General features: G+C 46.8%; 1 protein-coding gene across 1 annotated transcript in view; it reads right to left on the bottom strand.

The window, feature by feature from the left end:
- The window catches only part of TAMALIN (trafficking regulator and scaffold protein tamalin), a 29,531-nt gene extending 13,084 nt beyond the window's left edge, over window positions 1-16,447 (bottom strand). Inside the window, exon 1 of the mRNA XM_066616594.1 lies at window positions 16,258-16,447. Within this exon, the coding sequence (XP_066472691.1) occupies window positions 16,258-16,434 (177 nt within the window). The 5' untranslated portion in view covers window positions 16,435-16,447. The remainder of the gene's footprint in view (window positions 1-16,257) is intronic.
- Window positions 16,448-18,458: the final 2,011 nt, after the last annotated feature.

The raw sequence follows: 18,458 nt of genomic DNA on the forward strand, positions 1-18,458 counted from the left end.
AGCTGCCTGAAATTCAGAGAGCTGGATCCTCACCCACAGAAGTTGCTTTGTGGATGGTTCTCCAAGGCCAACACAGTTCCCTTTTTCATTACCAATTTTAGCATAAGAGATGAACTTTCAAGAGAGCTCTTTCCTAGAACTGTCCTCCACAAGCCTTGAAATCAAATGCAAAAAAAATAAAGAGGGTCCTTGCAACTGCTGAACACCCACTGCTAATTCTGATGTCAAACAGGCAGGCCCAAGTCACAGCTGGAACATTGCAAGCTTTTAAAGTCGCATGGCTCTGTGCCATGGGGAAATTTGAAATCCTTAGGAGAGAAGGTCTGTTTTATCCTAAAGCCCAATTTAAAAATAAAATTAACCGACCGACCAACCCACCCTATACAAACCCTCTCATTGTTAGGCCTTTAACCAAAGGGGCACACCCCAAAGCATGATGGGAGCTGGGGTTAGGGTCAATTAGCCAGATCTATTAGCATAAATATATCCAACCACCCTCAGAGGTGGGTGGTGGCCCCACATTCCAGTTCACATTTAGCATTAAGAATGTCAGTCATCTGGGCAAAGTCACAAACAGCGGTTGGTTAGCGACAATGCTCTGTCTTTTATGAACTTTTCCAAGTTGTGTGAGCATGCAAACGTGCGCGTCTTTGGGTTCTGGTTGAACTCAACGTCTTTGCTGGGAGCAGCCAAAAGGCAAGGCAGCAGGTTCCCATTAAAGAGCCACACATGCAATTGGAATTATCTTTGAAAACAAACATCTGCTCACGCACTGATGCGAGCACTTCAGCACGCCAGCCAGGGTCTGTGTCCAAGCAGAGAGCTCCCCCCACACCCTTGTTTCCCCACCAGCCTAAAAAGACCTCAAGGCATTGAGATGACAGCCTGCTGGTTCAAAATTGTGCTTCCACGCAAAGAGGCAATGGTACACAGTCACAAGCTTTTCAAACCCCACATTCTGTAAGCACAGTGTAGATGTCAAGAACTGCAACTGTTTTGTCAGAAGAGTTTGCTTAAAAAAGGTTGACGGATCTTCAGAATGGAGCTGAGATTTTAGCTCAGTGTGTTGGAAAAGCTTTGCCGCATTTTGAAAAACTTGGACATCCAAAAATGGAAGCTAGGGAGAAAGCTGGAGGAGGCTGGCTTTTTCCTCAGCAAGCTCTTCGGAAAATCCAGTTGCAGCTCTTCTGTCTGAATTCTGCTCGCTGACACTGGTTTTGAAGATCTGTCAGTCATTGCCTCTTTGCACAGAAGTACAATTGAGTTCTTGAGGCACATGCTCCCCATTTGTAGCCCAAAGGAGTCAGTACTAGAATCCTACAAATGACATAACTGTAGACAAGCTTAAGGGTTGGCAACTAGCTGCCCCAGACTAAAATCTGATCCTCCTTCCCAGTGGTCAATCCTCTTTCCTAAAAAGAGCTTTGAAGTATGTTGAGAATTGCTTGTTCATCAGCAAAGCAATCCAATGATCTCCCCAAGTATAGGTGTATCCCAGTAACCAAGGATCTGCTAATCCGCTGTTCCCGGTGCTCCCCACCAATGGCTCATAAGCAGATGAGCAGGCAAGCAATAGCCTAGAAGAGAGACTAAAAACAAACAGGAAGCAGGAAGTGAAAATTTGCTTTTAATCTTCCTTCTAGGCTGCAGACTGCTTATCCACTTGTCTGCCTATACACTTTATGATTATATTGTTTGTTCACACAAGACACCTTATCACTTTGGGGGACTGTTATCAACGTAAACAAAGGTAACATGGTGTGGAGGATCATGTGGGGCAGCAAAGATAAGGTTCCTCTTTATCCAAGGTTTTGGTATCTGAGAGAGGGCAAGAATGTATTCCCCACGGTTACAGGGGGATGCCTGATAATTCCTTTGACTCAGAAGGTATTGCTTTTATTATTGAGGGGTCAGACAAAATAACTAGTACAAGTTTTTAAGAACTCATGCCATAGTTTGAGCCTCTAGATGCAAACAGGCACACCAGGGCTTAAGAGTTGCTTGTCTGCTTTTGCTTCCCCATCTGATTCATAATACACTCCTGTCTCCATGATGCAACAAGTCTCAGAGCACACCAACAGCTCTAATTGTGGTCTATCAATGATATGTGAATTCAGATGTAAACGCAAAACTACAGTAAACACAATTTCAGGTCCTGGTTTCCTGACCTCAAATCAACCACGGTTTGTGGGCAGGCTCAGTTCAGGTATAACCTGAAAACCATGGTTTAACTACATGAACAATGTTTCTGTGTTATGTGTCTGAACCCACCCCACATCTCTTTTGCAATACATGGGGTTCACTAGTGCCACCTTTTCTACCCCCGTTTATTACTGTGGCCACGACCCAAGATTTACCCAAAAAAGGGGAAGAGGGGGCACAGGCTCCAAACATACTCGGGTACCTTTTAGGTAAGGCATCCTTTTTTGCCATCCCTCAGCAGATATTGTAAGACTTTCTTCTTCCCAATGCTTAAAATGATTTGAGCTTCTATTTAAAAAAACATTATAGTCCTGCAACTCTGTTCTTCTCATAAGGTCCACTACACACCTGACACTATGTGGCTCAAAACTAAATGTTCGAATTAGTAAGTCTGGTTCCCTTGTCTGGAAAATGAGGATCTTTTTCAACTCTACAATGAGTTGAAAAAGATCTTCAATATATGCCCAACCATTTCTTCAGTGCACAGTACCATAGAGTATGCAGAGGAAACATTTGTCTACAAAGAGTCAGGGGGGTATTTCTGACACACCCTTCAAACTCTGTGGTGGTTAGCATTTGTCAGTGAACATGTGGCAAACATATGACTCTGCTTTGAGTGTTAATAAGCTGGTCACACTAGTTTCTCAGAGAAGGAGACTAAAGAGCTAGACGTTCAAAACTCACTCCTTAAATTATGTTTTCAGGATAGATCCAAGAACCAAAAGACGAGAGATTCTTCCCTTCTCCTGAATGTCACACTGTGTGGCTAATCAAGGCAGTGGTGGAATCTTTGCAAGGAAGTACAACTTTGATCCAACAGAAAGTTGTAATCTCAAAACATTGAGGTTGCCAGTTAGATTCCTGGGTATGTGTCACTGCCACATACAGGATGTGTGTGACTAGCAAACCTCTTTGCTGTTCAGAGACGGAGCCAACTGACCAGATAGATGTGGCTAAGGGAGCCTTTATCACAAGCCACGGGGCGGAAAAGAACTCCCAGAATAAACAAACAGTCCTTTGCCAAGGGCCTTCCTGAATCAAGCAAGAAGCAGCTATGACAGAAGCTGCTCCAAATGGCAGCCAGCTGAGAGAGGATGCTTGTATTTCAGATCAACTCAATTATTCCCTTGCACCCCCACCCCCCTGTAGTCTCTGGCCCCAAACATGCAGAAGAGCAGCCCTGGACCTGCAAAGACGACTGTCTCCACCAGTAATTAGACACAGACATTTAGGCAAACATGTGCTTCCAATATCAAGCTGGAGGCGGCTGCAAGAGGGAGAGACACTAAACATCCTTAATGGTTGAGGATGGGGTGTGTAGCTGCCAGAGTTGCATAGCTTGAGTGCAAGGAAAGATAAGGGACCCCTATTTCTAGAGGGGGAACCTCCTGGAAGGTATGGAAGAGTACATGTGTGGGGAAATTTAAGCCTCCCCAAGTCACCTTTCTCTACACCAGAATACAAGGCAGTAGAAACTGTGCAAATAATTCCATGCTGCAGTTTTGAAAGTAAAATTAGTCTCTGCTCCCCCCCCCCCCATGGTTGATGTTTCCATAAACAAGGCTTCTCAACTGCTGGCTGAGAGAGTGACTGGCTTCCTGCCATTGGGTGAGGGCTGCTTTTCCAGGATCACGGGTTTTACAGCAGCGACAAAGCAAGGCAACTGTGGTCCTTGAGGCACCACAGCTGCTGCACCCAAGGCATATTGCTAAGGTGATGGCAAGATGAGGAAAGAGTTCAGGTCAAGCCAGCTGTGTCATCATTATATTTCCACTCACGAGGGGTCCTCACTTGACTCAACAATAGCCTGGTTGTCTTGTTCACTCACCTGCTATCCCTGCTAGTACACATGCACCCCCCCCCCCCATATCAGCACATAACTCACCATCTTCATGCTCCTGCTCCACTATCACTTTTGGTAAAGTGCTCAGCAGAAGTGGAACTTCTCCACTTCCAGCATTCTCTCTACTGGTCTCTTTCATAAGCAGTGGTGGCGGAGATGGAGAAGCCCTTCTTCACCCTTATTCTCACACATATGAGAAGAGGATGGAGAACTGGGGCCTTCTCTGTTGCCTCCTTCTGCTCTGATGACTGTATGCAACCTCTGGGTTCTAGAGGGAGTCTATCTCTGAATGGCAGGTGCCAGGGAGTGGCACCAGGATGAAGGCCTTTTGTTGTCTTGTGTGCTCCCTAAGGCATCTGGTGGGCCACTGTGAGACACAGGAAGCTGGACTAGGTGGGATCAGCGGTCTGATCCAGCAGGATGATGACCATATCCCCTGCTGTCTGACTGCACGATCTGGACTTCACTACTTTGCCTCTACCATAATTACTGTACATTCCAAAGGATTTCTATATGCACTTCAATGGTCTCTGTGGTTAAGTGCTGCTGAAAGAGGCTGCAAATAAACTGTGTTTTTTGGGAGGGGCTTGATTTTGTTTTTAAAGGCATGGATTATCCTGCTCCAAGGGCAGGGAAGGAAACTAGGCAGGGAAAGTTAGTAGGCAGTGGGGGGGGGGGGCAGTTCCTTTGCAACCTATTAATTAGAAATCAAGCATCAAAGAGAAGCCAGGAAACCTGCTCCCATCTTCTTACTCCCAATTCTCTTGATTTTTGAACAGTTCCTCAGGTACCAATTTTGTACTTTGGTGCTGATACCCAGTACAGATATGCATACAGGATCCATGCCTGGCACAAATATGGAGTTTTTCACAGAGCTTTTCCCTTTAACACAGCTTTTTCCTTCAAAAATTCAAAAGCACACCCCTGATCCCTACCTACTCATTGCTTCAGGGCTTGCTTGTTTTTTTTACTAGAGAAACAGCCACAGTTTAACTATATGCACTACTCACATGGTCACATGCGTTATTCGTGTTTTCTGGTGTTTATATAAGAGTAAGAAGAGAAGAGGCCCTCAAACCTTCCCCATCAGCATCAGAACTTGCAGCTTCTTGCTGCTCCAATATAAGCCACACACTCCTCCTACAGCCACAACACAAACTAGGACATCCAGCTAGTCGCCCTCTCAGGTCCAGCTCTTCAAATGTCACTCTTATTAATAGCCAACCTAGCCAGCAGACCCCCCCCCCTTTCCCACCTCTAACAGCAGATACTGGAGATCGCCTTATTCAAAGGACAGGCTAGTACTCTGCACTTATGCTGCATCTGTAGGCAGTGTTTCCAGGCAGTGTTTCAACTCAAAGTGCATTAATGTCTATGAAAGTTAACTTTGAGGGCACCATCTCCTGAGCCCTTTATAGTTAGTTTTCAGCACAAATCACCACTGAAATAACACTATGACCAATGTGAGTGAATCATCAGCAGTACATCGAGCTTAGTTACCCAGTGGTTCATTACCAAGGAAAGGCTCAGGACTCAGCACAGAATCAGAAATCTTTGCAGGTTCACAGTTACTGAGTGGTCATGAAAATGAAATCTACATGTACTCAGGCACACTCTTGTCAGTACACACTATCCACAGTTCTTATACATAAATACAATTATACCAGAGGGATGAATGTTAGAAGGCCAGTGTAGGCAGCCTTCAATTCAGAGCAGCCTTAATGGACAGAAAAAGCAGGGGAGACTTCCTATGCGTCTTTATGCATTGCAAGCAAGTAGGGGTTAACCAGGAGAAGACAAATCCATGCAGATTACTGACCAACCCAGTTTCAAAACTGCCTGCTGGGACACAGTATGTCCAGGGGGGCTGTTCTTATATGTGTATGTGCAACTTCCTGATTTTAGAAGTGGGTTACCTCAGAATGCCAGATGCAAGGGAGGGCACCAGGATGCAGGTCTCTTGTTGTCTTTTGTGCTCCCTGAGGCATTTGGAGGGCTGCTGTGAGATACAGGAAGCTGGACGAGATGGGCCTATGGCCAGATCCAGTGGAGCCGTTCTGTTCTTACAGTGGCATGCAACAAGAAATCAAATCTTTAAAGCTCAAGTGAGCCCACAGCACCCATCCTTAGAAGAAGCTGCTCGAGACATCTCTGTGCAAATTATTGCTCTGACCCTGCTCCTTCCTCCATCAGCCTCCAAAGAGATGGTCAACTGTGTTGCATCTTCACCTACACATTTGACTGGATCCAGATGTGGCTATGCTGCAGAGTAACCAGACCTCAGAAGAAGCTGTCTATCAATGTGGTGTAGAGGCTAGGGTGCTGAGCTGGGGGGGATGGGACCTAGGATCAAATCCCTCCTCTACCCTGAAACTTACCAAGGATCAATCATCCTCTAAGCCTCCAAACCCCAGCCCAGGGGCCAGATGCGGCCCGCGGCGAGCCTCTTGTCCCCTCAAAGCCTCTAGCCCACTTGACCAAACATGATTGGAGCTGTGCTCTGGTTGCATCTAGAGGGTGTTCTAAGGGCCAGAGAGCTTGAATGAATGAGCCCATTCATTCATTTATTCACTCACCTAAGTTTCATCTCTAATTTATTTATATTTAAATTCTTTTTCTGGACCTCTACACTATACCAAATATTTGACGCGGCTTTCTGGCCAAAAAGTTTGGAGACCCTGCTCTAAGCTATCTGACAGGGTTGTTGTGAGGATCAACTATGTAGAGGGAGAAACAAGCACCTCACATCCTAAGCTCCTCGAAGGGTAGAATAAACACATACTGAATAAAATATTTGTGCGCGTCACTGCTCTGAGCTTATGGTGACTCAAACATTGGGGGGGGGAGAAGAAATGAGTTCCTCTCAGAGGAGAGACTTCTTGTTCTTCCATATTCTGAAAATGAGATCGTTTCAGGTATAAGAGTGAAGTGCCACTGCAATTTTGATTCTGTAGAAAGAGCTCTAGAGCTCAGAAGTTCAAGGGACACTGATGTATGTGGACGACATAGAAAGGCAATTAGTTACTTCTTAATTTGCCACAAGCATACACCCAGGGGAGAATCGGTTTGAGCTTCAAAGTGGTTGAGTTGTCATGCAGCCTCCTACAGAAACAAATGACACATGAGTGAAAGCACACGAGTGAAAACACCTGCTTTAGGATTTCACTTTGAAACCAACAGTGTAAGCTAGGCTACTAGCCATTATCACGCGCACATCTCTCCTCAGACCATTGTTCCGTTTTCTTTCCAACCAACGCCACTCCTGTTCTGCACAACAGTGATGTCACGGTAGCCAAGATATTTAGCAAAGACGTCATCCCTCCACCGCAGACAGGCGCCCCTCAGCCTTCCCCTTCCTTCCTCATCCCCTGCCATTAAGAAGATAAACTTCTGTAACCTGGTAATTCAGGAACTTGTTTGCAACAGTTGCTGGCACTCAAGTACTTTGCAATAGGTTACAGCATGCAAAGTTCCTTTTAACAGCTGTTATCTCTGCAGGTAGAGACAGGCTACCATAGCCACAGGATACTATTAGGGGATGTGGAGAGCTGCACAGGAAATGAGTCCTTACCCCCCCCTTCCCCAACCAATACAAAGAAGTTCAGAATCCTAATGCTAGACAGCACTGAGGACCAAACAGCCCTGGCTTTAGGTGGTGAAAATAGGTTCATCTAGTTTTGTTTAAAAACTCCCCACAGGAGACCAATCCTCAACTCCCCTTAAGTAGGACAGAACACTCAGACACAGGATATGAACCGCTCTAGAAATCCATGCTCCCACGAGGTACTCATTCAGGACAGAAAAATTGCCTTAGGATGCTTTTCACAAGCTACAGCACCTCCTAACATTCATACACATGTAGCGTGTCAGTGAGACTATCCTTAAGTACTGTATGTTGCACGTGAAGGGAGGTGGGGGGCAAAGCTGTAATAAAGTAGGAGTGGGCACTGGTTAGAAATGGGTTGTAACCTATGATAAGGTGTGAGCCTTGGGGATGATTAGAAAAGACATTTAGACGTACATTTCAAACATGATTTTACCCTAAAATACCTAGAAGCAGTAAGTAGGGAACCATCAGGGCTGTACTTCCATGAATCCTACAGAGGAAAGGAAAAAACACACCATGTGTCCTTGGTAACCAGTGCAGTGCATATGCCCTTTGAGCATCCCACCCTTCCAGAACCAGGCTGTACATTACTCTTTCAACAAGCCAGAACAGGATCCCTTATATAGTTATCCACCCTTGTGTTGTGCTGTGAACCTTGCTGCATGAAGGGGGCCCATAACACAGCAGGTCGTCGTCCCCCTTGCTGGCAACAACCAATGACAGGCAGTGTGTGTGGGGGGGGACCTTGCATGACAGTCCTGATTCACATGGTTAGACACTGCTTCATGTGGCAACACGGAGGTGGAATACTTGCTACATGGATGCTGTTTTCAGCAGCAGCCATGTGATAAGTGCTTTACAGAATAATAAAGACCCAGGTGCCACACTGCTAATCTAAATACAGTAGAACCCCCAAAGTTGACCACCTCTCTATATTGACCACCTCCTTAAGTTGACCTAATTTTCACAGTATGGACAGACACTGCATATACACTATGGGAGACCAACCTCTCTATATTGAACACCTCCATAAGTTGTATCTTGACCCCTTCAACCATTGCACAGAGTATTAATTTACCCTCCGTAAGTTGCCCACTGAATGCGATACTGAGGGCCTGTGTTTTGTCTGGTTTGTCCCATCTTGGAAAAGCAAGAAGCCACACGACAATCCCTCCACTACACCTGCTAGTGCATGTGCGAAAGGGTTTTTACAGGTGAGCACACTGCACATAGCCAACAGACCTGTGCCGGCTGCCAACTGTACCTGGACATGTACCAAGTTGTGAGGGATATGAGGTTGCTTGTGAATAGTGAAGCCACTGCCCTTTCACTTTGGTTCCCATCACCAGTGCATTACTTTACACTTATATTGAAACACAACTGCTATTTTGCTGCCCCTGGGGGCTGGGGATAAGAACAGGCCCTCTGTTTGGCTGTACTTGTCGTAAGAGGCGACTAAACAGCCACCAGGTAGATGGGACTCGATAGCCTGGGAAGGCAGCTTATCTGAGAGAAGGAAAACTCTGATCCCAAACCTCCACTGCCTTGTGGCTACATCCAGTTATGGAAAAGGCTTCAGGAGTCAACCTCGAGGCAAAATCCGGAGCCGGAGTCCCAGAGGCAGTTCATGGCTGAACACAGTCACGTTCTGGCAACTCCTGCGACGCCGCTGAAACCAACCATATTGGCTTCTGCCTTTCCATTGGACCATTCCAGCGACATGGAGAGGGAGGATTTGCTGCATGGGTAACAGCCTATCCTCCATACCTACTTTACCCAGGCTTCGCGCACTGGAGAGGACACTCTGTTCCAGAACCACCATTCAGAGCACGATACCATAGTCTTACAAGACTGAAGGATGCCAACATAACATTTTGCTGCCTATTCTCCCGCTTTGGAGAGATCCTTCTGGAGCACTTCACAATCCCTTCTGGTCTTCACCAATCAGAAAAGTTTAGTGTCATCCACAAACTTGTCCACCTCCCTGCTTATCCCTGTTTCCAGGTCATTTATGAAGATGTTGAAAAGCACCAGCCCCAGGACAGATCCTTGAGGCACTCCACTTCCCACCTCTCTCCACTTTTTTTTGTCAATTGCTCATTGACACCCACTCTCTGTTTCCTGGTCCTCAATCAATTCCCAATCCATGAGAGGACCTGTCCTCTTATTCCCTGACTGTGGAGTTGAGAAAACAGCTCTTAGTGAGGGACCGTATCAAGCACCTTCTGGCATTTAGTGAATCTGAGGAGACCCAGTGGAGGCCAGGCAGCCTAAGTAAAAAAGTGTTGGTTTTTTTTTAGCTGTTGGGGCTATGTAACAGGCTACATGCTATGGGCTGGCAAGGGATAGCATTGGTCTGCCTGTCTGCTATGAAACCAAGTACTTTTTTTAACCTACAGTTTTTTTTAAGCTTATGAATTTTCAGGGTTGTTTTTAAACACTGATTATGGGCTGTTTATTCTCTGTCTCTTCCTATAGATGATATAAATAGTAAGCATCACAAGAGGATCAATTCTCATTATATTTGCAATAAAACTTTTAAAAAATCCAATCTAAATAATAACTTGGCCTTGTATTTGTTGTCCTGGGAGCTAAACATGATAATATTTAAATGCTTTTTTTCTGTATGTTGACCTGTTTCCTCCAGTCCCTTGGGTGGTCAACTTAATGAGGTTCTACTGTATATACCAACAAAAGGAAAGATGAACAAGAGTAAAAGCAAGAAAACCAGCATTTTCTTCAGAAGCCCAGGACAGGCAAGGTCTCACCATGACACAAGTCTGACAATGGTGATAAGTAAGCCCAGATTTTTAAATGTATTTAAGGGACAATCCACACATTTATCCTGGCTCAATTGGCAGAGTGCTGATGCTATCGGCAGAGTGCTAGAAGAGAGTCACTTGGTGATACTGGGAAAGTCACCCATCTGTGACATGAGAACAGTGGTCTGCCTTGACTGGTTTTGCAGGACTTAATGCAAAAACCAGATTACAGCGTACCATTTAAAAGTCAGCTCTAACTGGAGTGTCAGTCAGCAGCATTAACTGGAAGTGCAATATTCAGTTATTATGGTTTGGTTACAGTAGCTGAAGAAGAACTTTGTTCAAGTAGCACGAGTTTGAGGGAGAGGAAATTCCACAGCAAAATTTATTCAGACGTGTAAAGTCTCAAGTATTCTTGACATTTGATCTGGAAACCCCAACAAGAAGGGTTCTTTCTAAGCACATAGTACAATGATACCAAAAACCCTGGTGACTGATCTGCAGCTTTTGGAAGAGAGTAAAAGTATTTGTACAGCTTTACATTGCTGAAGAACTAGAGAAATATGGTGCTTTCCTGAAAAAATATTTTGGGGAAAAGATAATGCTCCAAAGACAACTAAACCCTGGAATTCTTATTGTTGCTTTCCCTGTCATTTGACTATTAAGTCGTAATGGTCTAAACTTTGCGTGCTGGTTCACCGCCTTCACTCACTGTTGCAAATGTGCTACAAGGCACGTTTGTGGGCCCTAGTGCCGGTGCTAGCCCAGCACTGGCCAGCTCTGGACTAGTGCTAGTGGAGCACCAGAGCTCCGCCACTCAGTGGTTGCGCGGAGCAGCAAGCAGCAGGGAGGGAAGCGGGGGCAGGGGAGGCATGCTGGGGGTGGGAGTGCTGGCCGCCCAACATGGAGGCTCTTGATTCTACGCCGACCTTTGGGTTGCTGTAGAATTGAAACACCCCATTGCAGTGTTACTCAGTTACCTGGGGGAAGGGGACAAAACTCTTCCCCCAGGTAACTTTCGGTGCCGCTGCAGGTCTGCATGCTGGGCAGCTCAGGACTGGGCTGCCTGCCAGTGGTTCTCAAATTTTTAGCACCAGGACCCACTATTTAGAATGAGAATCTGTCAGGACACACCAGAAGTGATGTCATCAAGCAGGAAAAGTTTTAACAATCCTAGGCTGCAATCCTACCACACTTACTCGGGAGTGAATCCCATTGACTATCATTGTTAAAAGCATATACATAATAGCTTGTTAAAAGTACAGATCTGTAACATTTCCCCAAATGCAGCCACATACCATGGGAGCATCAAGTGTAATATATTACAAAAATAAAATATTGAAATGAATGGGGATCCACCTGAAGTTGGCTCACAACCCACCTAGTGGGTCCGGACCCACAGTATGAGAAACACTGGTCTAAGCTAAGGCAAGGTTCAGAAAAGACATGAAAGTATTTTATAGACTGGGCAAAGATGGGCTAGCTTCTTCTGCACCAAATTATCATAACATGTTACTCATTAGAACCATTAAGTCATTTAAATAGCAAATTGGTTTGGTCAATAGCTCAGCCATTCAGCAGCTTTAGGGTTTACCTAGCCCATTGTTCAAGGTATCAGTTGAATGCTAATGCTAACTAATGCAGTTAACCCCAATCCAGTCAAATACTTGGCACTATGGCAGGCTAAATGAGTTGTTCCAAGTGAATTTTATGGAAGGAAATAGTCATGCCTTCAGGAGTGACACTGCAGTGCCAGAAATATTGCTAACATAGCAAAACTTGCATTATCCAAGAACCATTCATCTTAGCTGTTGTAGTAAGAGATCCTAGTAACTCATAAGAACCTGGGCAGCATGGCCAGTTCTGTAAAATCATTACCAACTACTGTTGGTCCCTATTGGTTGAAATTTTGTCAGGTGATCAGATTTAATCACTCCTAAATATCTTGTAGCAATTCTGAGCTCTCTATGGATATAGACATAAAGGGATAACTGGGATGTTTTTGGGATTTGGAAGCACCTCTGTCCTTGCAAAACAGAACTGGCTATAATATTCTTATGAGTTGCTGAATCCACCAGTCTGTCTTCCTCCCTTGTACTTTGTGCTAGCAATAACTACATTTTGTGCAAATGAGTATGAGAATGAGGCTCTACAACACATATTTGCATATAAGCCATAAGATGCAAAACACATGGTGCAGACAAGAAAAGAGCAACAAAACACACACTTCAAAAGTACCAATTTTAAAAAAGCACTTGCATGTCACCACATCAAGACAGTCTACCAAAGACTCAGAAAAAGAAGAAAACTAACACCAGCACAAAACATGTTGAGAAGAGAAAGGAAGCCTTGGATACAGAAGTAGAATCAGCCTTTATTTTGCTGCTGGGGAAGAAAGCAAGCAAACCATTTAAGCACCCCATTTCACTGTCTCTCATTAGAGAGAACTCACAATGGGTTTTTATTCACATTAATTGCCCTAGGGAATACCTGATCAATTGACAGGTGATCAAGAGGATTCACTTATCTGTGGAGTGAGTATGGGCATTTCAAGCCAGATGTGACACATGTATGTGGCTGTCCTTAAAAGGCCTGCAATTTTTAGTTCTGATGAGGGCTTTGCAGAAAGCCCTGTCTATGCTGCTGATGTGAAAATTGTCCAGAATCGATTCTCTAAGGGGTGTTTATTGTGCTTTTATTCCTCTGCTCAAAACCAATATGGCCCATGTGCAAATGGCCACATAAATTCAGCCACTATCTTAAAAAAAAAATGAAGCTAGAAAGAAATGTGACACACTTATATACATGGACAGAATGAGAATTCATGGAAAGAGAACAGGATTAATTGACAGAGAAAGGAAAAGCATAGGTTACATTATAACACCACAGCATGACTGAAAGAATGTCCAAAGATGTACAATTATGCTTTTAAAAAACCACTTAAAGTGAGATGATCACAGGCTCTTAGCAGATTGCACCATGCCAATCAGGAGCATTTTAACCTGATGAGGCACAATGTAAAGCTATAAGCATGAAGGCAAGCAGACAATGAACAAGCCTTTGGCAGAACTTTGTTTTCAAGCCTCTTGCCAGCATTCCAGTATATCATCCCTTTCTCCCCTCCCAAGGGATTCCTTATCAACATTTCCCAGAGGTACTAAAGCTACAAACAGATTAGCTATAATTTCAATTCCACTCCAGGTAACACCACTTTGTCATGTTAAATCAATGGCACTTTCTAGGGAACTCAATCACATATTAATACTGTTAATACTGTTAATATTATTTATTTATTTATTTATTTATTTATTTATCACATTTTTATACCGCCCTTCCTCCAAAGAGCTCAGGGCGGTTTACACAGTTGCTCCTCCCCTCTTTCTTGTCCTCACAACAACCCTGTGAGGTAGGTGAGGCTGAGAGAAAGTGACTGGCCCAAGGTCACCCAGGAAGCTTTGTGGCTGAAGGGGGATTTGAACCTGGATCATCCAGGTCTAAGTCCACCTCCCAAACCACTACACCACCCCTGGCACCCTGGTTGTCAGTCTGGAGCAGGGGTGTCCAAACATTTTGGCAGAAGGGCCACATCATCTCTCTGACACTGTCGGGGGCCGGGAAAAAAAATTAATTTAAATTTCAAATTTGATTTGAATAATAAATTTACATAAATGAATTTATTAGAGATGGAACTTATATGAATGAATGACAGTCTTGCAAGGCGGCCTTTCCTTTGCTGCCAGTGCTGCATCCACAGATGTAAAACAGCAAGCAGTGGAGGGAGCCCTTGTCCCACAGCTCAGGTGAGAGGCTGAATAGTGATGCTCACACTGAGAGCAGTTGTGTGCGGCCGGCACAGGTTCCAGCAGGTCTCTAGAGGGTCAGAGGCTCATTGGAGACAGGGGGCACCCCATGGGCAAGATTGGGGCCCTGGAGGCTCCAGACTGGCCCATACCATGGTTGGGGACCTGTAGATGAAGAAATCCACAGGCACCTGCAACACTTCGTGCTTTGCACCCTGTGTGGGAAGGAGCCCCTTGCGTGCTGCACTGGTGTCTGGAACCAGGATGGGACTTCCCAAAAAGTTAAGAGATGGGGAATGAGAACCAAAACCACGTATTGCTTGAGTTTCCAACAGCAAGTGACGAACACAGCCCAAGCCAGGAAATGCCCTTCCAGCTGGACAGTTTTAAACCCAAATGTCAAGGTTGTGTTAGCCACAACACACTCTGACACACACTTACTCAGAAATGAATCCCACCAAGTTCAGTGTAACTGCCTTTCAATTGCAGGCTTCACAGCAGGTGGATGCATTTATTTACTAATGTTAATAACAGCTGGAGATTCAAGGAGTGTTTTTGTGCAGTACCTCAGAATTGTCTCCAAGTCTCCTATACACTGTTTTTGCATGTGTGATTGTTTGCAGGGCAAAAAATGGAAGAGTACCATTTTAAAATTAAAACATACATTCTAGCCAATGCAATCAACAGAACTGCAGCCTCAGCGTTTTTATCATTAGCTAAGAGATGCCCCAAGGAGAACATCCTTAAATTACAACCCAAAGCAAACCCTAAAGCAAAGTCAGGCAGACTGCTGCTGAATACCTGGCATATTAAAGGATCTCAGATATTAGACTACATGCCATAATTCTTGACAGGTATGAACTACCCAGAAACTCTACCCAGAAAGAGTCATGCCACCACCAGCTAGCGCTAGACAGGATTCTCTATTTCTGAAGTTAACATCTAGTTCACAGAGTGCCAAGGGCTGCAGGTTTGAGTTTCAAAAGAGTATTAGTCTATGTGAGGAAGGAGTTACCCAGGTCAAAGGGTACTTTTTAAGAATGAATGAGGAATCAAGTAATCTTGGTTTTGTCCCCTTCATTGTCCACACCACACAGTGGCATAATAAAGTGTGGGAAAGGTGACACTTGGGTACTAAGGTCATAAAGGCCTTAGGGTACTCTTAGGGTACAGAGTGCCTTTATGACCTTAGTACCCAAGTGCCACCTTTCCCACACTTTATTATGCCACTGTGTGGTGTGGATAATAAAAGGGGCAAAACCAAGATTACTTGATTCATTCTATGCATGCTTACCTGGGAGCAAGTCCCATTGAATTCAGTGAGACTTACTTCTGAGTAGACTTGCCTAGGATTGGGCTGTTAATCAGCCCCACATTAACCCATCATTCTCCCCTGCCTTCCTTCCTCCCTGCTGCACCCCTAAGCAGGTAAATGGCAATCTCCTGCCCCCCACCTCCCACCATACTTGCTGCCTGTGAGCCCAAATCCTATGCACGTCTACTCAGAAGCAAGTCCCATTATGATCAAAGGGGCTTACTCCCAGGTAAACGTGGCAGTGACAGCAACGCGGGGTGCGTAAAGGATGCTAAGGAGGGACTTCAGAAGGCGGACAGACGCGCTGGTGCTGAAAAGGACTGGCGGAAATTGAGTGCAGAAGTAACTACAAGGGGAGAAGCGGAGGGAAGAGCAAAGGGTGGCGGTCACTGGTGCTCCCCGCTTCCCCGAGGGGGTGAGACGGGACAACCCCGCGCAGCAGGCTGCATCCTCGCCTCCTGGGAGGGAAGAAAGAAGGGCTGCTGCTACCACTGGGTCCGCAAAGGGTCACGCCCTGGAGACGATGCTGGGCAAGGGGCGGCGGGTGGGTGATGGCTGGCTGGCTGCACCTTGGGGTCCCTGCTGCCCCAGTCCCACCCCTCCTCTCCCCGCGGCTGCAGCAGCTTCTCAGAGCCCCATCCTGTGCAGGTCTACTCGGAAGTAAGTCCCACTATAGGCAATGGAGCTTACTCCCAGGAAAGTGGGGATAGGCTGGCAGCCTCACTCACCCTCCTGGCCCGGGGCAAGGTGCCCCCCGAGGCCGCCAGCGCCCTTTCCAGCTCCCGCTCCGATGCTCGGCTCCCGAGGATGCCCGCTGCGCCCGCCACACTCGTGGTCGTCGTCGCTGCAGCCGGTTCGTGCAGTTGCTGCCCGGGCCGGAGCCGCCGGAGCCTCCGCAGGGTCATGGCCGGGCCGGGGTTGGGGAGGGGGGTGGAAAGCAAAAGGGGGCGGCGGTGCTACACGGAGCTATATGGGCTGTGGGCGGGGCATCGCGCGAAGCTCCGCCTGCCTCCCGGCCAGGCCACGCCCCTCGCTCTTCCTTGGCCAACTACGCCCGCTTCGGCAAAGACGCCGCAGGGAAGGCACGCCCCCTCGCTGCTAGGCCACGCCCCCGATGCTGGTATGCCACGCCCACCTGGGAATTCCAAGGTGTGTATTTGGAATGCTGGTCTCCAGTGGCTCGTGAGAAGCAGAGGCGGAGGAACTTTTCGTGGTCTCTTTATGAATGAATGAGCCTCTCTTCCCAGGGGCTCTCCCGCGACTTGCAAGGAGGTCAGCTCCCTTGCCCACCCTGCCTCCAGGATAGCCTCCCCTCCGCTCCCCGGCCCTTGGCCAGCCAGGACAAGCCTCACTTGGCCAGGGCATGGTGGGGGCCCGCGCTTGCATGGGTACCGCGCTCCCATTCCACGCACCTCCACCTGTCAGGACCTGCTGGTGCGCAGGGCTGTGCGCCCAGAATGACTGATGGCGCAGGAGAAGCCCCCTCCCCTCCTCTCCCCTCCCTCCTTCTCCTCCTCTCCAATGAGGTCTCAATTGTTTCAGTTGTCGCAGGCAGGACACAACGACGAGACAATGCTGCTGTATGAGACAGCCAGGTAGCGAGGGGGTCTTTCGCTGTGTGACCGCCCAAGGCTGCCTGGGCTGCCGGGTTTTGCCCTGTTTCTGGCATTATGACCGCGATCCTTGTGTGGGAGCGACAAAAGAAAGAACGCTTTTGCTTTTAAGAAATGCCAAATGTCTCAAAGCAACACACACACACACACACACACACACCCTGAGAAAAGCGCAAAGTCGTAGACAGAAGGAAATGGGGGTGATCGTTTAAAATAATGGAATGGGAATTTTAAGATCACACACACACAGGCAGCACACACACACATATACACAGAGCACACACACACAGCACGCACACATACATACACCGAGTATACACACACAACACTCACACGGCATACACACACATAACATACACAGAGCATACACACACACGCACAACATTTTGGGGGCCGGAGGGTGGCGTGTGTCTACATGGAAAGAGTTATTAAAACTAAGCGAAGAAAGCACATCGACTCTTATTGATGTCCGATAAGCTGCCTCTTGCAGAGAGAAATACGATCTAACTCAGCCCCGGGAGCGCAGCTTGTAGCGAGCCCCCTTCCCACCCGTGTTTCTTTCACTGTCCAAGGCTCCGCGTGAAATGCACGGCGGGGCAGCGCCCTCTGCTGGTGACATCTCTCCATTTCAGGCGGTATTGTAATATCCCAGAAATTCCTGACACTTTGCTCTGGGAGTTCAGGAACAGCGCATAGTCATATTCTGTTAGATGCCACAGGCCACAAAGGCTGGAGCAACTGTTTGGAGGTCCATTTGTTGGCAGTGGGACCTTTTCGCTTATTTGACTCCTTGTCCAGATGTAGGAAACCAGATGCAAAGGAGTCCCAAAGGGCTTCTTAGCAACAGTACTCGATCAGGTGATATTTTTTGGGTGTATGCCTAAAATAGGAAGCATGCGAAGCAGACTGGCTTGTGCAATGTGCACAGTGCCCCACTCAGCAACTCAGCCCCTCCCAGGGGAGATTCCACACAGGCCCAGGGTACAGGCCACCCCTCCTGATTCACCTCTCTCCCTACCTGCTGCTGAAGAAGCTGCTTCACCCACCATCTGGGTGGGCCAGCCTGTCTCCTGCTGCTATCTGAGGCTGCTGTGTCCTGAATTAGACCATCAACCCATCTAGCCCCAGACGGTCTTTTTTTCTCTGGCAGTAGGCTAGTCCTGCTCCCTGAAATCCTTCCATGAAGGTTCAAGGAATGGAATCTGGGACCTTCTGCATGCAAAGCAGGTGCCTTGGTGGGGAGTGATGGGCCTTACTACCTGCTTTAGGATTCTGGCCTTTGATATTTTTGTTGTCCCTGCTTATTATATCGACGT

This window comes from Tiliqua scincoides, chromosome 2 (genome assembly GCF_035046505.1).
Source record: "Tiliqua scincoides isolate rTilSci1 chromosome 2, rTilSci1.hap2, whole genome shotgun sequence".
NCBI classification, from domain to species: Eukaryota; Metazoa; Chordata; class Lepidosauria; order Squamata; family Scincidae; genus Tiliqua; species Tiliqua scincoides.